The 24,976-nt window shown below is 37.4% G+C and overlaps 3 protein-coding genes across 3 annotated transcripts in view; all 3 read left to right on the top strand.

Moving 5' to 3' along the window:
• On the top strand, nucleotides 6,045-9,797 carry LOC18598026 (4-coumarate--CoA ligase-like 7). Its single transcript, XM_018120837.1, has 6 exons — nucleotides 6,045-7,191; nucleotides 8,201-8,390; nucleotides 8,919-9,064; nucleotides 9,159-9,226; nucleotides 9,309-9,411; nucleotides 9,500-9,797. The coding sequence occupies exons 1-6, from the start codon at nucleotides 6,166-6,168 to the stop codon at nucleotides 9,611-9,613; spliced, it is 1,647 nt and encodes a 548-aa protein (XP_017976326.1). The 5' UTR covers nucleotides 6,045-6,165; the 3' UTR covers nucleotides 9,614-9,797.
• LOC18599917 lies at nucleotides 14,004-18,699 on the top strand. The gene is made up of 2 exons (XM_018120573.1): nucleotides 14,004-14,658; nucleotides 16,667-18,699. The coding sequence occupies exon 2, from the start codon at nucleotides 16,719-16,721 to the stop codon at nucleotides 18,630-18,632; it is 1,914 nt and encodes a 637-aa protein (XP_017976062.1). The 5' UTR covers nucleotides 14,004-14,658; nucleotides 16,667-16,718; the 3' UTR covers nucleotides 18,633-18,699.
• Nucleotides 18,893-24,976, top strand: part of LOC108661905 — a 16,471-nt gene continuing 10,387 nt past the window's right edge. Inside the window, 4 exon segments of the mRNA XM_018120892.1 lie at nucleotides 18,893-21,101; nucleotides 21,234-22,518; nucleotides 22,731-23,722; nucleotides 23,725-24,936. Of these exon segments, the coding sequence (XP_017976381.1) occupies nucleotides 18,917-21,101; nucleotides 21,234-22,518; nucleotides 22,731-23,722; nucleotides 23,725-24,936 (5,674 nt within the window). The 5' untranslated portion in view covers nucleotides 18,893-18,916.

Here is a 24,976-nt window from a genome sequence, read left to right as displayed (position 1 = left end):
ATCTGAGTAGAAGTCTTCACTAGCCCGTGCGGAGGTTATCACCTCACGAGAGCGTAGCTACTAAACTCCCTCTTAAATATGGACATAACCCGAGTAGAGGGCTTATGCATGAATGCAAAATGTGCTGTGTGTGTGAAGGAAGTCATCGATTTGGACCAATAATCTCGCATCCCTCTATCCTAAATCCCCATAATTATTAAAAGCAATAAAGTACAAAATAAAAAAATGCATCAAACAAAATATGCAGAGCAAGTCATTAATACTAAGAAAACATTGAATTATTTAAAGCCTTGGATAACCTATTATTATTTAATGGTTCGACTCTCGATAGTCCCCAGTGGAGTAGCCAACTGTAGTAATAAGCGAGTCCGGGAACCCGATCGCAAGACCCGATGAAAACTCTAAAACTAGGAGTCGCCACCAATCTTTTTTACTAGGTGTGATTGGCCACCTATTGACTCGATTCTAATCGACAGAGTCTTAATTAGATTTAAGCCTGCCGAAAAAATCTTAAACTGGTCTACATTTTTTGAGATCTAGGTTCTGGAGTACGGTTACGCCCGGGAAAAGATTAGCACCCCCGGAACGCCCGTTCCATGAACGGTACCATTTTTAGATTATCCTATTAGGCTTTATTTTTTGTAGTTCATTTTATTTCCTTAGCTATAATTTACTTATTTTATCTCCAATTTTATTAAATTATTTTATTTGATTCTAAAATGAAATGCAAATGTGAGGCAAGATGAAATGCATGGCGTGGGATAAAAATATGTCGGACGAATAACCTTTTATCGAGGACGTTCTCCCTAATCCGCCCATCATACTGGTAGGATCCGGGGTGTTCTCTCACCTAAAAAATTATCCGAGAAACTCGCCTTCGTAAATTTAACGAATAATTCCCCATCATCGGAGTTATCGTACGTTTTTCTTTAAAAATAATATTTTCGTGAATATGAACCTAATACGAGCGAAAACCTTTTATTAAAGATGTTTCTCGAGCCCTCCCATCATACTGGTGGGACTTGGAGACATCTTTTCATTTAGAAAACTTTTCGAGAAATACCCGCCTTCGCAAGATCCTTGAAAAATCCCATCATCGAGACTTATACTCATGAACAAAAATATCATAATACCATGATGTGCATGATGCGATGGAAACATATGATATTGAAATTTATTCTTATTTTATTATTTATTATTATTATTATATTTTTTTCTTATCCTAAGTTTCTCCTATATTTCCCTTTTTTATAATTGGATACTTTATAAATTGTTCATGATTCCATGTTATTTTAGTGAACAAAAATCTCATCATTTTTTTACTATTTTTATTATTTTGTATATTATATTTCTTTATTATTTTTTATTATTATATCCTTTATTTTATTTCTTATTATTATTATTTTTTATATTCTTCTTTTTCATCTATTATTTATTTATTTATTATTTATTGAATGATTTTATATTGTTATTTTTTTTCATAAAAATTTCGAGATCTCGAAATCGAAGCCCTCCCATCGTACTGGTGGAGCCTTAATTCGCATTCCGAACCTAGGGAAAATCGACCCAGTATTGCGACTTCTCGCGTCTCGATCGATCATCCCATCATCGGTATATTAGACTTATAGTTAATGTCATGAATTATTATTATTATTATTATTATTATTATTATTATTATTTTCTATTTTTTAGGAGTTAATTTTCTAAGATTGATTCTCATACCTTGTTTATTACTTTAATACTTAATCCAATAATTTCCAATTTCTTAATTTAATCTATATATAAATCTTTAGCCTACCATTTACTCCATTCATTTATATATTATTTTTATTATTTTTATTTTTCTTTATATTTGTGGTAAATATTTTCCTAAGCTTAAATTCCTTGTATAACTAAACATTTTCTAAGAATATTTTATTATCTTTTTTATTTTTTATTCTTTATTATTTCTATATTCTCCTATTTGTATTAATCTCCTAAGTCTAAAATACCATGAAGAAAAGAAGGAAAAAAATAAAATTTTACACTATAATAATTTATAGTTAATTCTACCTAATATTCCTAAAAAAAAATGTAAAATGGGCCAACAAACAGATTCTCGAAAGAGTTAGGGATTTACCTTGGCGGGTTAGGAGCGGCCTAAATGCCGACCTGCACCAACTAAACTGCCTCCCTAAGGACGGCGTGGCCTCTTATCAAAACGCATCGTGTTGGTCCCTTGCTCAACAGCCCCCTGGTGCCTAAAACTGCGCTGTTTCACATGCCCTAACTCTTAGCTTTTTAAGCTTCATTTTCTTCCTTTCTTCCCATTTTCTCTCTTCAACTTCTCTCTCTACCCACCGAACTCTCTCTTCTTTCTCTAAAATAATCCCTCATCGACGACAACCTTCAGGAGCTGTGGGTCGCCTTTCGTCGGATCTGGTGCCGTGATGGTCGGCAGCACCATCAAACGGCGGCGACTAAACTCCCTAGCCTTTTCTCTCTCACTTCGTCGGCGTCGAACCCCAAGCTCTTTTTCACCTGATCGGCGGTAACTAAACTCCTTAACCTTACCGTCGATCGGTGACCCAACACCTTCTTTCCCCTTCTACTATCATCGGTGGCAACCCAAATGATCGGGTCTCCCTCTCTCAGTCCATTCCTTACGTCGGTGACTAACCCAAAACTTTTCCTCTCTCTTTTCTTTGCTATCACCGGCGACAACAAAACCCAATCTTTAGGGGCCGGTTACTTAAGCAAAAAACCTCCCAAAAATCAGAATCTGCCCCTAAAATAATCAAACCAAAAGACTCTCCAATCAAACTACCCATCTCTTCTCATTATATTTTTTTGTACTATATTTTTTATTGTGGATTGTGGTTGTTTTCTTGGCTGTTAGAAGAGTAAAGAAAATTTTTTGTTGTGGTATTCGATTGCTAGAGGCTTTTTAGTTTTTTTCGATTGCTCATTCTTGGCTTTTTCTGGTTATTGTGGCTGCTCTCGGTTGCTAGAAAAGTTAAGATTTTTGAATTATTTGTTTTTTAGATTTTTGGCTCCGGATTACCCTTTTTGCTACAGTGCCCCCCTCCCCTTTATACTCTGTTCTTGACCTCTGGAGGGGGCACGCTCCCACTATTTTGCTAGACGCGAGTTTTTCACGTGTCTGCCAAAGAAAGGGTGGTGCTTGGCAGGGTGTGTCTGCACCTTGCCAGTCGTACCCCTCTCTCTCTTCTATTTTTATTATTTTTTTTAATTTTTTTTTGTTTATGATTTTTGTTTTTTGATTTTTTTGATTTTCTCTTTTTTTTAATAAAGTTTTATTATAATTTTTTAGTGTCTACGTAAGGCAGAAGAAAAAGTTATGTACTATTGATCTGACTATGACTGTATGTAAAATCAGATGGATTTGAAGGGTGAGGGGAGGGAATGGGTTCAAGATTTCAGATTTAGACATCACTTATGTGCTTTGGGGGTGGATTTCTGATGGAAACAGTTTTTTGACAGTACATGGTGAAAAAGTTTCCTCTGTGCTTTTCTTTTCGGGAAATGATGTATGTGCTACTCTAGGCTAGAGTATTTTTACTGCAACAATTCAGAAATAATTGTTTAATTGTCATCAAACCAGAGAAGCTATTATCTTTTTCAAGGACCAAAACTTGAAAACTAAGCGTTCAACTTGTTTAATCCCATTTTTTTTATCAATTTCCTATTTCTAAAATGTTTTCTTTTAAATGAATTCTCATTGATTAACTTTGAATCTAGTCAAACCCAAGGTCGACGGTCTTTGTATATATCTTTGTGGATTTTATCCCTCAAGATTTAAAAATGACTTGATGTTAATCCTAATCTAAGTCTTCTTAAACAAGTCTGAAGATTATCTATATATATATATATATATAGAGAGAGAGAGAGAGAGTGCAATATAATTTAATATTCTATGAAATATTGTAGGCTGATTAAGCCAAAAGTGATGTATAGTTTATATTTTTGCCTCCAATTAGTTAAAATAGGAGGGGATGGTACACGTTCTATTATATTACATGTTATTGATCTTCATTGATTAATGCATGATTTTTGGAGGATTGAAGAGTAAAACAGATGAATTTATTTCATCACATTTATTATTTTTGCGGTGAGCAAAACATGCTGCTGCAAATTTTGGAGTTTCAATGGTTGACGATCGGCACCATGACAGATGTGAGGCAGGTTTCAATTATTGAGTACCCAATTGATTAGGATTGGTGCGGTATGGAGAGGCAAAAAGCTTGATTAGAAAATGAGGGAAATGATAAACAAATCCAACTTGGGGGAACTGAGATATAACAAAAGCAGAAAATTCAAGGTCATTTGTGTAATGCAAAGTGGCAGAGAATCCTCATGGGGAAGCAGTCCAAGGAGCTACAAAATCATATGATCTCAGGATAATGATGCCTTGGGTTTATCAATTTGATTGGCTAATGGGTTTAGCTGTTTTGTTTATCTCCCATGAGAAACAGAGAAAAGCAAAATATTATTGAAAAAGATGAATCCATTGACCTTTTCACCATTTTGTTTTCTTGTGCCATCTTTGGTTAGATTTAATGGGTTTTGCCAGCTATAGGCATTATTTATTAACATCAAAAATCTACAAATGGGGTTTTAAAGATATGGGGAAAGAGTTTCTGGGAATGTCTTCTCTAGTGGGGTGTAAAAGGTCAAAAGGTGTTGCACCTACTGATCATCCATGAGATTTTAATCTATCTTTGTGGAAATTATAAGATTCAACCACATTAAGTTATTCATTTGCTTCTGGATGTTTGTTAGTGAGTTAGCATCAATTTCCAGGCTCCTACTTAAATCACCATACTTAAGTTATAGCTTATTTAATTCTCTTTATAAAGCTTAATTAATCATCCATCTTGTACCAGACCTTCAAGAGCTTCATGGTAGCTGATCATGCAAGTAATTATTAAATAAAAAATGTCCTCATTAATTTGTTAAAAGAACTAGCGTTAGGAAGAGTCTAAATATGCAAACATAAGCTCTTATCTTTTTGCATGAGCCATGAACCACACCCAAATAAAGAAAAGCTTAATCAGAGCTTGATCCTTTCATAAAAAGTTGATAACTCAAATAGTTTATAAGTACCAATAACCAAGCAAATAACTTGACATAAAACATCCAATCACACTGTTTTTTGGAGGGCAATAATCATATCTTGTTGATGTGTCACAAGACAACTTTTCATGTAATAACCTTTTTAATCTCCAAATTGTCCCAACATAATAAGCATGTCTATGCAGGTTATATTGTCTTTTTCTAGTGCATTGTCACAAGACATCAAAGTAAAAGACATACAGAGAGGAAGTACAGCCAAAAAAGCTAGAATATCATGGAAATCTTCCATGGACAAAGGAAGCCAATCTTTTTCCAACAACTAACATAAAAACTCTCAATTATTAGATGAAAACAAACAGTTTCAACCATGAAAAGGTGTCGACTACCGACAATTAACTACGAGTATCAAATTTCTTTCTTGGGCCGTCGTCGTGCAGATTTAATCGAAATATAAGACGAGTTCGTTAGTTTTTGAAGTAGATATTCTATTTTAACGATAATCAAATATTAGTATTTTTATTAATTTAATAATGTGATAATATTAAAAAAGTAATTTTATTTTTTATTAATTTTAAAAATTATTATTATATAATTTTTTTCAAAAAAAAAAAAGATGGGGGAACCAATCGGTGCTCCCTAAGGGATCTGGCGCTCCTTCAATTTTTTTAAAAATATATAATAATAATATTTTAAATTAACAAAGAAAATAGTATAATTTAAATTTTTAATATTTTTTATTAATAAACTTATACAAAATTATACCTAAAAATGAAAAAATGAAGTATTTTATCAAAAAATTGCATGTTGGGAAGATGAAAATGGGAAAGCCTAATGACCAGCCACCACCACCAATCAACAAGCGACAAGTTGTGTAGAGTATGAATGTTTAGATATCTATTCTGTACCAAAGAACGATACAATCTAAGAAAAAAGAAATCAAACTTAATAAATCTGTTTAATTACTTTTGGCAAGTGGATGTAACCCCACTTTACAACTGTTTATTTTTACTTTCACAAACTTTATTCAAGTCATCCAAGAAACAAGCATCTCAAAGCCCAAATCCTATCTCCTGCAAACAAACCCTCGCCATGGCGAAATCATTCAATCCAAAAACCCAAACATACACTTCCCCAAGGCCCCCTATCAAGCTCCCAACAAACCCTGAACTCTCCCTCACCTCCTTCATATTCGAATCCACTTCCTCCATTCCTCACGAAACCGCTCTCATCGATTCTTCTAATTCAAATGAAACCTTAACTTTTCTCCAACTCAAAGCTCAAGTCTCAAGTCTGGCTTATGCATTGCACCACCAGTTCCACATTGCTAAAAGCGATGTCGTTCTCATCCTTGCTCCGAACTCAATCCGCTTCCCCATTTCTTTCCTTGCAATCATCTCCCTTGGTGCTATCGCCACCACAGCCAACCCTTCTTTCACATTCAATGAGATATCGAAACAAGTCAATAATTGCAGACCTAAACTTATCATCACAATCCCTGAACTTTATAGCAAAGTCCACCAATTTAATGTTCCATTGATTTTCTTACAATCATCATCAAGCTCCACCAACCTCTTCCTAGACTTCTCACAAAATCCTAAATTCTCTTACTACTCCGATGTAATACAAAAATATACTCCACCTTCGAATTTTCGACCCTACGTTGTGAGGCAAAATGATGTGGCAGCATTGATGTACTCGTCTGGTACAACCGGAACAAGTAAAGGGGTGATGCTGACTCATAAAAATTTTATCGCGTCGTCCTTGAATTTTACTGCGGATCAAGACCGGTACAATGAAGGAAGGGTTGTGTGTTTGTGTTTCTTGCCAATGTTTCATGGATTTGGTTCGGTGTTATCATTCGCACAATTGAGAAGAGGAAATGTACTGGTTTCCATGGCGAAGTTTGAGCTCGAGAAGGTTTTGGCTGCGGTGGAGAAGTTCGGGGTCACTCTTTTGTTTGCGGTGCCTCCGGTCATGGTCTCGTTAGCAAAGCGAGGAGAGGTGACGAAGCATGATTTGTCATCATTGAGGCAAATCATCTCTAGTGCAGCCCCACTGAGCGGAGACGTAATAGAGACATGTGCCAAGAATTTGGCCCACGTTGAGATTTTTCAGGTACTTATTTGGACACCTGACATATGGATACAAATCATCTGCCCCTTGACTGTGCCCGCTCCCGTGCCTCCTCTTTATTTTTTTGTCACTAGCCTTTTCTCTTTTACGAGATGGTAAATAGTTAATAAGCAGTAGAGTTAAATTCAACTAACACGGTTATATGTTTTTTCAACTATTAATGTAACTTTAAAAAATAAAATAAAATCGGATGAAACGTGGCAAAAGGTCTTTCAACATAACTTTAAAAAACAAAATATAAAATTGAACAAACGTAAAAGTAAAACTATTAAAAATCTTAAGAATTAATCGAAAGAAAAACTTAAAAAGGCTAAAATATTAGTGTAGATAGAAAGCAACAGCCGAGCAAAAGAAAAGTAGGAAATCAATAAAAAAAATACTTAATAAGAGATTTTATTTTATTTTTTAAAGTTGCGTTAACCTCTTGTACATGTTATGACTCTTTGTTTGGTTAATTCTTTCTTTTAAGTTTGTAGGGAATTTTTCAAAGAATTGAGATCTCTGTAAAAAAATGTTGAAGAGGTTAAGGACGTAAAGGAATAGAAAAGCAACATAAAAGCAATAAGGGAAAAGCAGAAAAACAATTTTAAAAGGAAAAACTTACATAGTTGAAAATATCTTATGAAGTAGCAAAGCAACAGGAAAAAGGAAGTGGACGGTAGATAAAAAATAGACATATAATGAAGAGATAGAACAGATGGGCCAAACAGTTGCGTACACCTCACTCTGCTTTTAGCTATTGCCTCTTGGGATGGGATGTAGTGAATTGAAAGGGAAATATTGATAAACCTTAAATTATTTAATACTATACATTTCATGTATAATTAACTTTAAAAAAATTTGTGTCCAATTCGTTCTAGCTAATAGGCTTGTCCCTCTTAAAAATTTGCATTGACATCTCGTAACATTTGCATTATTTTATGATCAAAGTGGGTTGTTGTAAAACAAAGTACCTATGCATCATGATCCGAAATAACATAACATCGTGCAGGGATATGGTATGACAGAAGCCTGCGGAAAAATTTCATTGGAGAATCCTAAGGAAGGGCGTCGTTTTTCGGGTTCAACTGGAACACTCATGCCTGTAATAGAATCCAAAATTGTTAGTGTCAATACAATGAAACCCCTCCCACCACATCAGATAGGAGAAATATGGATTCGAGGACCGACTATCATGCAAGGTACATGAGCTTTATTAGGTGTATAATCCTGTCTTTGGTTTGCCATAATCTTTAAGAAAGGACTCAATTTATTGCCCTTATAACAAATTCTTCTTATTTAGAGGTCTCTAGTCTTGTATGGGAGAATGATCAAGTAGTCATGGGGCCGAATGCCAGTGTCAATGCGAATGATCTATATGAATTTCTTTGCTTTCAATTTACGAGACCTGCATGTTTGTCCTTTTATCTAATAACCTTAAATTTGTTGACTATATAAATTAAAAAATATTAATATATTATCTCACAAACTCTACAAACCAAATTCATGATAACCATGATTGCAAATCACTCAGTCTATACTACTACTAACCTGATACGGGCGTTCCCACAAAATGAATGTCGTTTTAGAGTAATAATTGACAACCCAACTCACCATTTGAAAAACAAAAGGGGAGAGAGAATGATTGATATAGTTGTCGAACCTGTTGGGCTACAAAATCATGACTGGATTTTCCTTTTATAGTTATGATTTATGATTTTTTTTTTCAGGCTATTTTAACAATCCAGAGGCTACAAAGCTAGCTATGGATGAAAAAGGATGGCTGCGTACTGGGGATCTTGGATATTTTGATGAACAAGGACAATTATTTGTTGTAGACAGGATAAAGGAGCTTATAAAATGTAACGGTTTTCAGGTAATATTTCAGACATTGTCAAATGTAGTCATGTTTCTGTTCTCTACTTCTTCTAAATGAACTTATTTTATCTATTCATACGGCTGTTTGTCAGGTCGCACCGGCAGAGCTAGAAGGATTGCTACTTTCTCATCCTGAAATTGTGGATGTTGTCGTCATTCCGTAAGTAGCCTGGAAATTGGATATGTTTCTTTGCCAACAACAACATGGGAATTAGATTACTAATTGTCTCCCTCTTTTTTAGATTTCCTGATGTTAAAGCTGGAGAGGTTCCCATAGCATATATTGTTCGCGCTCCCAACAGCTCACTAAATGAAGATGATGTTAAAATTTTCATTGCAGAAAAGGTAATGAGATCCTGCTCTTTAGGTCTCACACTGTTTGGGCTCATAGGTTTTTCTACTCTGACATATTATAAGTCTTTGATTCCCACAGGTTGCACCTTACAAAAGATTGAGAAGAGTCACTTTTCTCAATAGTGTCCCAAGGTCAGCCTCGGGAAAGATATTGAGGAGAGAGCTCATACAGAAAGTTCGATCCAAGATATAGGATACCAATTTCTCTTTTTCCTTCGAGAAAATTTAAGGGTTGAAGTTCATTACTAATGTTTTGCAAATTCTCGGTTTGTGAGTTGTCATACCACTGTAATATTCTTAGGTGTGCATGTAATATATAATCCAAATAGTTAGCAAATAGCAACCAACTATATATTTATTCAATTATAAGTAATTTTACTTTCTCGGATGTACCTTAAACTTTAACCCAAAGCTAGGAAAGTTTTGAAAGGGGAAGAAAAATAAAAAATTTGTGGGGATTCCTTCTCTAAGGATAGAGGAGATAATGTCATGTACCTATAGTAACAAGACGAAGAATAGAGGAGATAAAGAGGAAGAGCGAGTAATTTTAAAAAGCCTTGATACCGATAATTGTTTATGGAAAGATAAATGGGGAAGGAGGAATAACGTGAAACTTAAGGTAACAAATGAAGCAACAAGTTCTAATTTATTCAGTTAGTTCCTTGACATTTATGATAAAAAGTTTTGAAGTGGAGTATTAATAATCTTTTCATTAACCTTATCTAGAATTTGCTAAATCCCCTGTTTAGTAAGGTGAAAGGAGGTACAGCACATATGAGCCCTTAGCCTTAGCCTAGGGTTTGGGTCACAACCTATCTGCCTAGGTTTTATGTATCACAAGAAAATGAATGCACTAAGCTCTTTACAAAAATGAAAAAGCACCAAATCAAAAACTATCTTAACCATCGATCATAAGTGATTAGGCCTAATTTTAAATTCCTATCACATGCTTGAAGTTAAGTCTATATGTCATCATGTGTTCATAGCATGTGAATAAATGTAAGGCTAAAAAGATAAGAATAAACTGGCACATGCATTAATGTAAAGTTATAATAGAGTTATATGTTCTCCATATTAAAGTGTCAACTTTAAACGTATTAAAAGTGATTTACTTCAAAATTTTGAAAACTTTTTATATTAATGTTAGTTTGAAATTCTTGCTTAATATAACTATATTACTTGATTTGTTTCTACGTATTCTTTGTTATAATGGCTTGAGAAATTTCTCGAGGTAGAATGATTTGTTTATTTAACTAAAACCTCAAGATTAGGAAGCAAATGCATGTTATTTGGAAACCTTGCTTAAAATGTATAGCTCTATTACTTAATTTGCTTCCACATAGTGTAATGGCCATTTTTCACCACTAACAATTGTTGTACTCTTTTGTCCTCTTTAATATTTTTTTCATATATTACTAGCTAAAGGCAAAATGTGGCTACAAGGGACAGGCAAATGTGACGAATCAACAAAGAAATCCAATTCTTAACAAAATCCATATGGTCTTTGTTAACAAAATCCCTGTGAGAGTTCATAAATATTGGTTGAGTAATATTGGGGCTTGGTTTGGCAATGTATTGGATATCTTTATTCCTAGGAAGAGTTTGGTTCGAAGGAGATGCTTTGGATTTATTCAATTCAGCACTTTTAAAGAAGCACGAAGGGCAGCACAAAGACTCAATGGTGAGTGACTACTTGATTTTAAATAAGGTGCAAATGTTGCAAGGTTTCATCCAAGGATTGCCTTATGGAAGGAACGTATTGTAGGAGTGAATAAAGTGACGCAGGTGCAAACCAGTAACGCAAAGGAGGACATACTAGTAAAGGATAGTTCTTAACGTGAGAAAAGAAGTTACTTGGAAGTGTTGGTGGGTGGTTGTGATGCGGTGGATAACCATGTTAAGGTGGTAAGGGAGATGTTGAAGAAATTAGAAGATACTCGAGTGTGCATAGCCTGTGTGGATGGTGAATATTCCAATGGTTGCAATTTGCAATGGAATTTAATGGCTTTGGGAGGAATGACCCAGAATCAATTTTGACCAAATTGAAAGCTAAAGGGATCAAGGGTGTGGAGATTAGGAGAATCTCAACTGATAAATTCTTGGTCTTGTTTTGGGATGGTGATTTACTAGAGCACTTCAAAAAGAATAATTGGGAGGAATTGAATCAATGGCTATGCAACTATAGAATGGAACGAGAATATGGAAGAAGGGAAATGTAGATATTGGTTGATAGTGTCTGGTGTTCCTATCCATACATGGAATGCTAAAATGTTTCAATCAATTGTAATTTATTTGGCAACTTTGTTTGCTTGGGGGAAGAGAGCATGGAATTTGTTGCTTTTGAGAGGATTTTCTATTAATATATGCCCTTGAGCCAATTGGATTGATCAAGGAATATATATTATCATTTAATGCATATTTAATCGTATAATTATATATGATTGAGGTTTTCCTTCATGTTACTGCAATAATTGTTGAGTTATTAAGTACTAATTAGATGAAGCCCATGGAACATAAAGCCCTTGCAAGAGAATTGTAAAGTTGTTACAATTATGAGATCACTATACATCAAAGCTATGCGTTTAAAATTGTTCCTAGTCATTGTATTGTCAAGACAAGGCATTGACAATACTCAAAGACTGGTACATGTTAAGCCTCATTCCTTGAGAAGTAAGCAATCGATCTTATAAATTGAATATATGGAATACTTGAGGATAACATGTAGGTGCTTGTTAAAGAACAAGTTCACTAAACATTACCCGTTATGAGAACTCCATTTGGTATTTCACTCGAGTGTCTATAAAAAATGTTCTCATGTGATAGTCATGCAACTAGTCCTTGGACTTGAGACACCAGCTCATCTTGTATGGGGAATGACATACTTTGATTTCACTCTTACGGGTCTGGAGGTGACCAGATGCCTAAACAGAGTGTTTTTGGGTATGCCATGAAGCATGCAAAGGTGAATGAGTGGTCAAGAGAGGATTCATCAACCCAAGTGATATGAGAGGGTGTATCTTACTTGTTCTCAATTCGTGATTAACTTGTATAAAGTATTTGGCCAAAGCATGATGAATTTGAGGAAGTTAGTTTCTTAAATTTATAAGGTTAGTCATGAATTATGAGAACTAATATGGAATGTTATGAGTAGACATTGAGCCATGCTTAATGACATATCTGGGATATTTGATGAAAAGACCGTATTGCACTAAGAGGCTAATACTGAAGGGCTTTGTCAAATTCTTTAATTGACTCTCTGACATTTTGGTGGTCATGATGTATTGCTAGATGCCGCTCATGATCTATAAATATAAATTAATTATCAAATTGATATTTGATTATGATTTATATTTATTGCCAATATATTAGAAGCCTAATGGGTCACATACACTAAGTGACATGATTGTGATTAAATAAGAATAATTAATTAAGTTAGACTTCATTAAAAGAGATCAAAATAAGGTGAAAAATTAATTAAATACTCAGAGACTTAATTAAATTAAAATAAAACTGTTATATTTAGAGTTACAACTTAGTTTGGCTATATAAACATGTTATATTAGCAAACTAAAAAAAACTACAAGCCTAAAACCACTTCTCAGCTGTTTCATAAAATAAGAAAACAAAAATAATTTTCTTTGTTTGACAAAAATAAGATTCGGTAAGAACTTTTGGTCCTTTTGTTTTAAAAACAAAACTTGCTAGTACAAGTAAAATTCTACTTTTGAGAATGTCTTATTTAGTCACTGTGTGGATTACTGTTAAAGGTCAAACACTTAGGTGGCTAAAGATTTAACAAATCCAAAAGGTGAAGAAGTAAAGATTTTGATTTAATTGGCTCTTGATTACAATATCTAGAGTAAGGTATGTAACTCTTAAACTTATAAGTGTTCATAATTAATTTGAAAGTTACATGAAAAACACAAACATTGATCCTGTAGGATTCGACTATTTATTTGATTTAATACTAGTTTATTATTCCGCTGCATTATCATTTTAATTTATTGATTATTTTTATGTTTGAGCATGAGGTTGAATCCCAGTAGTGGTATCAGAGCTTTTGTTTAATGTTTTCATATAATAAGCATGCTTGATTCTTGGCAATAATCAATAGGATTGATTTGTGTTTTGATTTGGTATATATCAATTTCAAAGGCTTTCTTTAAAATTTGTTTTTCTGTTTTAATCTAAATCTGGGCAGTATGTAATTGATTCATTAAAACATGTTTTAAAAGGTTTAAAATTATGTTTAGTCGAAGAATTAATGAATGGATTAAAAGGCTTGTGAAGCCAAGTTAAAAGCGAATAGTTTTGAGGTATTTTGGGGACTAATGTGCTAATTTTTTTTAACTAACATTGGGTAAGTGTTATAAGTAGTTTTTAATTGTTAAAAATTTGTTTTAATAAATTAAATTATTCTGCATGTTTCAGCCAAACTTGATTTAGTATGAAAAAGGTTCATAAAAATCATGTTTTCGAGTTCCTGTAGACACCCTAAAAAATATATATATATATATAATAAATAATAAAATAAACTAAAATAATAAAAAATATATTAAAAAATTAAAAAAAAAGGGGGATGGCTGGGCGTACGCCCAGCCATCCCGTCGCCGTCCCATCCCCCACCCACTACGCGGGATGGGGGGTTCTGGCCACCAACTCCAGGGGTGCCAGAACCCCCTCGCCGGGTTGTCCAAAAAATTGGACAACCCGGCTCTTTAAAACCCTGCACAAAAAAGAAACAAACAACAGCGATTAGCCACAGAAAAGAGAGAGAAAAGAACACAAAGAAAAACAAAGAGAAAAGGGTGAGATCTGAGAGGAGAGAGAGGGGCCGACGGGAAGGGAAGGATTCGGCCAACGGAAGGCGAAGCGATTCGCCGGCTAAGAGAGAGAAATCCGAGAAGAGAGGGGAGGACGCCGGCGCCGGAAGAGAGAAGAGATTTTTAGAGAGAGGGGAGAGGGCGCCGCTGCTAGAGAGAGAAAGTGAGGAGTGAAACTGAAGAGAGAAAGAGAGAAAAGGGGATTAAATACCTAGGGTTCGTGGGCAAAACGGCGTCGTTTCAGAGAGGCAAGCAGAAGCTGGAAGGACCAGGCAAAACGGCGTCGTTTTGAGCGGCTTCGCAGGCATCAAAACGGTGCGTTTTGGACTTCTCCTTGCGGGCTTCCAGAAACAGGCCGGGTGCTGGATTTGGGCTCCCACGGGCCGTCGAGTTGGGCCAATCGCAGCCCAACAAGGTATAACCCTTGTTGTTTTGTTTTGCTTGGGTCTAGCCCATTTTTAATTTAAATGCATTTATTTTTTAGGGAATAAATATTTATATAATATGGGCACTTATATTTAATATTAAAAATCAAAAAATAAAATAAATAATAATAATAGTAATTTATGATGCAAATATATATATATTATTATATTATATTAAGATAAAAAAATAATAAAAAATATATATAAAATATAAAAATTAAATGATAATAATAAAATGAAAAATAAATAAATAATAATAATAAATAATATAATTGGAAGAAAATATTTGAGTATTACCGCCAAAAAGGGGGCAAAGAGTTGCCTCTTTCGGGCGGATGTTTTCCGGGTACGAAGTTCGAGACGGATTTTCACCGAAGCGTCGGGATAAATCTGAACTCTAAATTTCAAAACCCATTAAGTCAAATAGTCATTATTAGAAAATAATATATGTAGAAAGATTTTGTTAATTCAAATAAATATTACTAAACAAAGTTAAATTAATCGTTTAAAAGTTAATTAATTAATTATTTAGATAAGCTTTGTAAACAAGTAAAAAAATTGACCAACAACAAACATGGATTTAAATAACCAAAAAATAAAGTATATATATAAATAAAAAAATAATAAATAACAAATAATCAAAATTTTTAAATAATCAATAAACGCGTGCATGTAGATACCATCATTTTATACTGTCATTGCATGCCACTCTTATTTTGCAAATGGCGCGGGAATCCCGATGATGGGATTTCCCCGAGGAGCTCGTAGAGACGAGTTCTTCCGGGGATATCTCTAGGTGAGGAGAATTTCGAGACTTCACCAAAGCGTTGGGATAGTCTTCGAATAATTTTCCAATAAAAGATTACCGACTCCATCATTTAAAATAAACAAGTCACGACATCATTCTACGCTTGCATCATATGCATACGTAAGACCAAGTGAAAAACTCAGTCTGACAATTCAATAAAAATTTAATTAATAAAATAGGGATTAAACTAAGAAAAGGCTATATTAAGATAACTTAAGATTAAATGGTACCGTTCGTAGAACGGGCGTCACGGAGGTGCTAACCCTTCTCCGTGCGTAATCGCACTCCCGAACCCATCTCTAAAAAACGTGGACCAGTTCTCGTTCTTTCGACGGACCTAAAATTAATTTAGGGCTTCGTCGATTAAGAATCGAGTTAATAGGTGACCAATCACACCTAGATAAAAAAGATTGGTGGCGACTCCCACACCTTGCGATTTTAATTTTCGCCCCGCGTCTGGCGGACGGGTTCCCGGACCCGCACGTCACGACAGATGGCGACTCCACTGGGGACTTCGAGAGTCAAGCCATTAATTAATCATAAGTTATCTTTAGCCTTGAATAATTTGTTGTTTTCCCTAGCATCAATTTTGCATATTTTTGTTTAATGCATTTATTTATTTTGCTATTATTACTTCACTATTTTAATAATTGCGGGAAATTTAGGATAAGGGGAATGTGAAATTATTGGTCCAAGGTCGGTATATTCCTTCTCACACACTACACATCTTGCATTCATGCATAAGCCTTCCACCCGGGCTTTATCCTTAATTAGGAGGGAGTTAAGTAGCTACGCTCTCGTGAGGTGATAACCTCCGCATGGGCTAGTGAAGACTCCCACTCAAATCGAACCTAGTCCGTTTGAAGCCTGTAATGGGTGAGGACCGGGGTGCCTTACTAGTCCGTGTGGACGACAGTGAGGAGCGATTTGGGAACCTTTAGCTCTATTTTCAACCCAAACTCAGCATGTAGAATACCGAGAGTCACCTTTGCTTAGGTAGAGCTTCACCCGTGAGAATATACCTTTTGACTAGGTACACATGAAGGAATTTTCATAATCCCCTCGTTCTAAATCCTTCTCCGCGAATAATAAAGGTATCAGGTTACTAATTACTTTCATTCATCTTTTGGAATTTTTGTTTATAGTGCTAACTTGAATTTTTTGTCATATGCATATTTGCATCATAATAGGAAAAGTATTTGTCACCTGACAACCATTAACAGAGTAGATCCAGTTGCATACATGGAGTCATCATGGCCATCCTCAAGTTACGATGGAATTTATCAAGTGACTCAGCATATGGCGAGTACCCAACAAAGTGAAGGAGATTGCTTGTCAAAGGATCACTTCTCATCACTACCTGATAGGGTCCACCTTGATCTCAAACAGAACGACTTCACCGATTTGCTCAACATATGGGATAAGTGGGGGGCTACCACTCGGGCAAATTTCGATAGGAAATATGGCCACATTGCTCGACTCCTTAAGGTCCAGATAGATGAACAGTTGTTGAAGGCCATTGTGCAATTTTGGGATCCGTCGTATAGATGCTTCGTGTTCAATAAGGTGGATATGGTCCCCACGATCGAAGAATACTCGGCTCTCCTGCAAATCGATCTCGATAATCCGGACAAGATATATTGGAGAGGACAGAAGACCGGACACAGGCGAAAGTTAGCCAAGATGATGGGTATTACTTCGGCGGAAGTTGATCAGAACCTAAGGAAAAAAGGGGACAATGAATGTATCCCGTGGAGTTTTCTACGTAGTTATATCATGAAGCAACGGGACACCGAGCAAGGACAGCTTGTGATGGCCTTGGCAATTTATGGGCTAGTGATCTTCCCCAAAGTTTTGGGACATATAGAAGTCGGAATTATAGACTTCTTCGAGCAAGTCGTCAACAAGGCCAATCCTTCGCCTTCTATTCTAGCGGAAACTCTCAGATCACTGAATTACTGTCGAAGAAAAGGTGAGGGACGATTTGTGGGATGCGCACAGCTTCTTTCCATCTGGATAGTGAGTCACTTTGAATGCAAGGTCGATAAGTTCAGAAAGCCATTTCATCCGCAAACCGCCCCTATCAGAGAATTTTGTGAGAGTGAATGGCCAGAAAATAGGACTAAGGAGCAATGGATCTCTAGATTTCGGGAACTCATGAGTGTGGAAGTGACATGGAGAGCTCCGTGGATGCCGCATCACCCGGTCTTGTACAAATGTGGAAACGAACCTTGGGTACCGTTAATGGGGCCATGGGGAGCCATCAGTTACGCCCCAATTATGGTGAGAAGACAATTTGGGTCAGAACAGTTTGTACCGATGACACACCGACTTAATACTTTAGAGTTTGCTTATGGAGAGCCGGGTTTTCTGAAAAGGATCGAGGAAATTGCGCAAGCTTGGAAGAAAACTAGCCGAGTTGATCAAGGGAGGTACACCGATGAAGTGACTACCGGATATCAGATATGGCATGACCAACGAGTTAAGGATGTGGTATATCCGAAAGAAGATGCACTACGTGGCCCAGTTGATCCAGAACCACGAGACGCTTTGCTCGAAAGTGAGTTGGCTCGAAAGAAGTCCGAAGCTGAAAATGCCAGTTGGAAGCAACGGTATGAAGACCTCCAAAAAGAGTGTGAGAAAATGAAAAGAGAAGTAAGTGAGCAAAGAAAGAAAGTCCGGAAAATGGAAGGGAAGTATGAGAGCCTGAATGATAAGTTTTCTGCCACAACCAGTGAACTTCAAAGGGAAATACAGGTGAGAGAAAATCGAGGCAATGAACTTCAAACGCACAATGATGGGTTAAGAAGACAAGTGCGATTCCAACAAGAGTCCATCCAATTACTAAGACAGGAGTATGAAGAGCTCGAAGGGGTCATGACGACTTATCAACAGGAATATGAGCGCCTCAAGCAACAGAGCACCAGAATCCAAGAATGGGGTGAATCTTACAGACAAGCTTATACAGAGAAGTACAACCAGATGGATTACTTGGTTTGGCAAATGAGGGAGGTGGCTTACAAGGCGAGAAGCATGGCTTGGAAGACGGACATATTAAGAAGCCAGATCTTTCCAGTTGGAAAACAAGAGCAACAGTTGATCAAGTATTTAGATGAGGTGTATAGCCATTATAATAAGATTGGCGAATATTTCTAGATGGCCTTTGAGTTGTAATCTAAGACAAATATCTTATGCAATGGATGACTTTTGTTGTTGGGTGTCATGTGATGAATACTTTTAGTACATAATCATTCATACATGCATAAATCATCATTTCATGGCAATAAGTATTTTCATTTAAAAATAAAGATAATGGGTTCACTCATGCATCAAATACGCATCTAATTCATGTTTATGATCAATAATAAGGTTCCAAAATAGCTCGACCACCTAAGCCAAGTGATCAACGTGTTCATAATACGCGTCAACGAGCAAGGATCATGGAAGAAGAACAAAGAGAGCGAATGGACAGAATGGAAAGAGCTCAGGAAGAAATGAGAGAACAGTTAGCAAAGATGATGGAATTAATGATGAGTCTCAGTAAAGGAAAAAGAGCGATCGAAGAGCCAGCTCCGTCAGAAAACCCACCAGCACAAGACAGTGGAAACCAAAGGGAAGATCCACCCTATCCCCCAGGGTTCACTCCACCACATGCCCAAACCTCTCAAAGGGTCCACCCTCAAGTGATCCCACCCGTCTATTACAATGCACCACCCCCGCTAGGCCATCAACCGATTCAGGGGCAATTTGGGCCATATTCTGGGATAAATCCTGCTGAACCAATAAATGTCCCAGATTTAGACGATCCGAAGGAGCAAGAAAAACTAAGAAAGGACTCGTCACAAACAGGGGAAAATGAAAAAGACCAGAAAAAGTATGATCTGTTGGAAGAACGTCTTCGTGCTATCGAGGGAGTTGATAGGTTTGGTACCATGGACGCAACCGAGCTATGCTTAGTGCCGGATGTATTGATCCCTGCCAAGTTCAAGGTTCCGGAATTTGAAAAATATGACGGAACAAAATGTCCCATGGCACATATTACCATGTATTGTCGGAAGATGGCTGCACAGTCTCACGATGATAAGTTACTGATCCATTTTTTCCAAGACAGCTTGACTGGGTCAGCTGCTCGGTGGTACGTACAGCTAGATCGAAACCGTATTAAGACTTGGAAAGACTTAGCAAGAGCCTTCATAGCCCAATACAAGCATGTGGCTGAATTAGCCCCTGATCGGTTGTCATTACAAACTATGGAGAAGAAGCAAAGCGAGAACTTCAAGGAATATGCCCAAAGGTGGAGAGATACAGCAGCGCAAGTTCAGCCACCTCTCACTGATAAGGAGATGACTGTTTTGTTCATAAATACCCTCCGAGCTCCATTCTATGAGCGCTTGATCGGCAATGCCACGAAAAACTTTGCAGATTTGGTCTTATCGGGAGAAATAATAGAAGGAGCTATCAAAAGCGGAAAAATTGAAGGGCATGAAGTTGCCAGCTCAAAGAAAGGGAGTACGCCCAAGAAGAAAGAAGGGGATGTGCAAGCAGTCGCTCACGACAGCCAACAAGCCCACAACTTTAACCCATATTACCCGTACCCTCCATACCAACCCTTCTATCCGCACATAGGCAACATCACACAAAACCCATATGTGTACCAACCCGTCCCGCAACCAACATTTCAAACCAATGTTCTTCCACAAACTCCACCACCAAGACCGGTAGCTTCAACCAATAATCCTGGCCATGGTCAAAGAGGACCTAAAACTACCCCAGAAAGACCAAAGTTTGATCCTATTCCAGTCCCTTACACTACATTGCTGCCACAACTCATAGAAAATCGACTCCTTGCTCGAACCCCTTTAGAACCACTCCGACCACCTTTCCCGAAATGGTATGATCCGAATGCGCATTGTGATTACCATTTTAAAATTGAAGGGCACTCCACCGAGAATTGCACTACTTTAAAACATAAAGTTCAAGCGCTCATTAAGGCAGGGCTTTTAAATTTTGCCAAAAAAGACAGTTCGAGTGTTGATGGGAACCCGTTACCTAATCATGGAAGACCGACTGTGAATGCCATACATGAAGGGATGATTCGAAGGGTGAAAAAGGGTATTGATGAGATTCAAACGCCGATGGATAAAGTGTTTGAGGCGTTGTCCAAGATAAATGCCATCACTCCAGAACCCATCGACATAAAGGAATTGGGGCATGATCTCGCTCGCTCTTGCAAATTTCATATGGGGGCAATTGAGCATTCCATTCAAAATTGTGATAGCTTTCGTCGTAAGTTGCAAGAATTGATGGATTCATCGGTAATTGAGTTTTATGAAGAAGCTGAAGAGAATTTGGTCGGAACCATAAATGGAGACACCCCAGCTGAAGTGGCATCAAGTTCATTCGGGGGGAACAAACCTAAACCTCTCACTATCTTCTACGAAGAAAATAGAAGCCCGATGAATGATACATCCCCAACTATGATCAGAAGTGGTATTACCATCGAAGTCCCCAGCCCATTCCCTTACAAGAGCGATAAGGCTGTCCCATGGAATTATGAGTGTAATATTTTGAGCACAGCTTCATCCGCCCCCCAAGCATCTCCTGAAGATCTAACTGGTGTGGGGGGTATAACGCGAAGTGGGCGATGTTATTCCCCTAAGATAGCGGAAAGAGTTGGAAAAGGGAAATCAGCATAGGGAGAGGGAGGCCTAAAGAAAGCAGATACCTTTTCCAAGGATCAAGTTGACGAATCCGTAGTTGCTCCGAACAATGAAGTCAAAAATCCTGTTACCGAGAAAGAAGCAGGTGAATTTCTCAAGTTTATCAAACACAGTGAATACAACGTGGTAGAACAATTGATCAAGATGCCCGCTCGCATCTCGCTGTTGTCCTTACTGTTGAATTCGGAAGCACACAGGAACGCACTGCTCAAAGTCTTGAACCAAGCTTATGTGGCATAAGATATATCAGTGGAAAAGTTAGACCACATCGTGGGGAACATTACAGTGGGGAACTTCATTGCCTTTAATGATGAAGAAATACCATCGGGTAGTCGAGAAAGTAACAAAGTGCTGCACATTACCGTCAAATGCAAGGACCATATCGTACCTAGGGTCTTGGTCGATAATGGTTCAGCTTTAAATTTCATGCCTCGTTCTACTTTAACCAAGTTGCCAGTAGATGTGTCATATATGAGAACCAGCCGCATGGTTGTAAGGGCTTTCGACCGGACCACAAGGGAGGTGGTAGGGGACATTGAACTACCGATAAAAATTGGCCCTTGCATTTTTGAGGTCCAATTTCAAGTCATGGACATTGCCCCGTCATACAATTGCTTGTTAGGGCGTCCATGGATTCATATGGCTGGAGCCATACCATCTTCCCTTCATCAAAAAGTTAAATTCATAGCTGAAGGCCAACTGATAAGTGTATGTGCGGAGGAAGACATACTAGCTATTCAACCATCATCTGCTCCTTATGTAGAAGCAACGGAAGAAGTCCCAGAATGCTCTTTCAGATCTTTTGAATTTGTTAATGCTACTTATGTGGGGGAAAGAAAAGTGATACCGACCCCTCGTTTGTCAGTAGCCACTAAAATGGGAGTTAAGCAGACTGTGGGTAAAGGATGCCGTGCTGGTTTGGGGTTAAGAAAGAATTTACAAGGAATTAACCGTCCTCTAACTCCAATGAAGAATGAAGAAAGGTTTGGTTTGGGGTACAAGCCTACCAAAGAAGAGAGAAAGAAACTGACAGCTCAAAAGAAGATTAAAATGATGGCTCAACTTGAGGGAAAAGGAGAAGAATTCGGGGAACGGACAATCCCACACTTATATGAGACTTTTCGCTCTGCAGGTTTCATTCATCCCGAAGCACCACCAAAGGTCAATCAGGTTTTACGAATATTTGATGAGCTATCAACCCATATGATCGGAGATGAAGAACCTCACGAGAAGATCCCTATGGTGTATCCAGTACGACCAGGAGAGGAGCTAAGCAATTGGACAGCCACGAAATTGCCCATCATCTTTAAGTCTTCCGAAATGTAATGAACAATTTTATCTAAATGCATATGCCCAAGGGTGTTAAGAGTAATTTCCTATTTAAGTAGGGCTTTCTGTTACCTTCATCATTTGAATAAATGACAATGCATAATGTGTTTCATAATTCATTAATCTTTTTGCATATTTCCTTTCATCCATTCTTTTAGCCAATAAATACTTGCCCATACACCCGTCCAACTTTACCCATTTGCAGGTCTTTAAATAATGAACACGAAGACAATCTAGACAACGATTTGAATATCGATTTTGAGATAATTCCGAACATTGATGAATTGAAAAATGAAGAGGAGGTGGATGACTATAGCTTACCCCCTGATTTGTCGAGAATGTTGGAACAAGAAGAAAAGGAGATTTTACCTCATCAGGAACTCATAGAAATGATTAACCTCGGAAATGGGGAAGAGAAGAAAGAGGTTAAGATTGGCACCTCGCTGTCATCCGATGAACGGCAGAAGCTAGAAGAATTGCTCCGTGAATATGTGGACGTGTTTGCTTGGTCATATCAGGACATGCCAGGTCTTAATACTAACATTGTTGTCCACAGGTTACCTATGGGACCAGATTGCAAGCCTATTAAACAGAAGTTGAGAAGGATGAAGCCAAAAATGTTGCTGAAGATTAAAGAGGAAGTAAAAAAGCAATTCGATGCTGGATTTTTAGAGGTGGCAAAGTACCCTGAATGGGTGGCTAATGTAGTTTCAGTTCCTAAGAAGGACGAAAAAGTTCGAATGTGCGTCGATTATAGAGATTTGAACAGAGCGAGTCCGAAAGATAACTTCCCTTTGCCACATATTGATACTCTTGTGGACAACACAGCAAAACATGCTTTGTTCTCATTCATGGATGGCTTTTCTGGTTACAATCAGATTAAGATGGCACCCGAAGATATGGAAAAAACAACGTTCGTAACCATGTGGAGAACGTTTTGTTACAAAGTAATGCCATTTGGATTAAAGAATGCAGGCGCCACCTACTAGAGGGCAATGGTAGCTTTGTTTCACGATATGATGCATAAAGAGATAGAAGTATATGTGGATGACATGATTGCAAAATCTTATACAGAAAGGGATCATACTGTTAATCTCAAGAAACTGTTCGAGAGATTGCGAAAGTTCCAACTCAAGTTGAATCCTGCAAAGTGCACTTTCGGTGTAACTTCTGGGAAATTGTTGGGGTTTATAGTAAGTGAAAAGGAATTGAAGTGGACCCGGATAAAATACGAGCTATTCAAGAGCTACCACCTCCCAAAACGCAAAAAGAAGTGAGAGGATTTTTATGGAGGTTGAATTACATTGCTCAATTTATATCCCAACTCACCTGCAAATGTGATCCAATCTTCAAGCTGCTTCGGAAACGAGACCCAGGAGAGTGGAATGAAGAATGTCAAATAGCCTTTGATAAAATCAAAGAATATCTTACAAATCCACCGGTGTTGGTGCCACCGAAGGTCGGAAAACCTCTTATTTTGTATTTGACTGTGAACAAGAATTCTATGGGGTGTGTATTGGGACAAAATGATGAAACTGGGAAGAAAGAACGAGCCGTATATTACTTGAGCAAGAAATTTCTGGAGTATGAGTCCAAATATTCTGCGCTCGAAAAGATGTGTTGTGCGCTAGCATGGACCGCCCAGAGGCTCCGACAGTATATGTTGTATCACACAACGTGGTTGGTGGCAAAATTAGATCCCATCAAGTATATTTTTGAAAAACCCTGCCTGTCTGGAAGAATAGCTCGATGGCAAGTGCTATTGTCTGAGTATGACATTGTATATGTGTCTCAAAAATCAATCAAAGGGAGCGTCATCGCCGATTTCCTTGCAGATCGAGCTAATGAAGATTATGAATCTGTAAGTTTCGATTTTCCAGATGAAGATTTGATGGCCGTCTTGCATATAGAAGAGGTTGGTCCCAATGAACTTAATCCATGGAAGGTGTATTTTGATGGAGCATCCAATGCTTTGGGGCACGAAATTGGGGCAGTGTTGATTTCTCCAAATGGAAAGTACTATCCAGCCACAGCGAGATTGAATTTCAATTGTATTAACAATATGGCGGAGTATGAGGCATTGGTAATGGGATTGCAAGCAGCAATTGAGATGAAGGCTGACGCGATAGATGTTTACGGAGATTTGGCTTTAGTGATATGTCAAATGAGAGGCGAATGGGAAACTAGAGATTCTAAACTAGTTCCATATAAAAAGCTGGTTACAGAATTAAGCAAACAGTTCAAAGAAATCAGCTTCAACCATTTGCCTCGAGAAGAGAATCAGATTGCTGATGCTTTGGCCACCCTCGCAGCGATGTTCAAAATAAAAGAGGCGGCTGATGTACGCCCTTTTGATTTAGAAGTCCGTGAAGCCTCCGCACACTGCTTGAATGTTGAAGAAGAGGTTGATGGTAAGTCGTGGTATCATGATATCATGCAATACATCAAGCA

Source organism: Theobroma cacao, chromosome 5 (genome assembly GCF_000208745.1).
Source record: "Theobroma cacao cultivar B97-61/B2 chromosome 5, Criollo_cocoa_genome_V2, whole genome shotgun sequence".
NCBI lineage: Eukaryota > Viridiplantae > Streptophyta > Magnoliopsida > Malvales > Malvaceae > Theobroma > Theobroma cacao.
Note: the sequence above shows the minus strand (reverse complement) of the source record. Positions and strands in the feature narration are given on the sequence as shown.

What these genes read in the sequence shown, in the direction of transcription:
- LOC18598026 (XM_018120837.1), top strand. Translation starts at nt 6,166, where the DNA reads ATGGCGAAATCATTCAATCCAAAAACCCAAACATACACTTCCCCAAGG. An exon ending in CCCACGTTGAGATTTTTCAG is followed by an intron (nt 7,192 to 8,200) that starts GTACTTATTTGG and finishes AACATCGTGCAG; the next exon opens with GGATATGGTATGACAGAAGC. An exon ending in AAATTTTCATTGCAGAAAAG is followed by an intron (nt 9,412 to 9,499) that starts GTAATGAGATCC and finishes TGATTCCCACAG; the next exon opens with GTTGCACCTTACAAAAGATT.
- LOC18599917 (XM_018120573.1), top strand. Translation starts at nt 16,719, where the DNA reads ATGGAGTCATCATGGCCATCCTCAAGTTACGATGGAATTTATCAAGTG.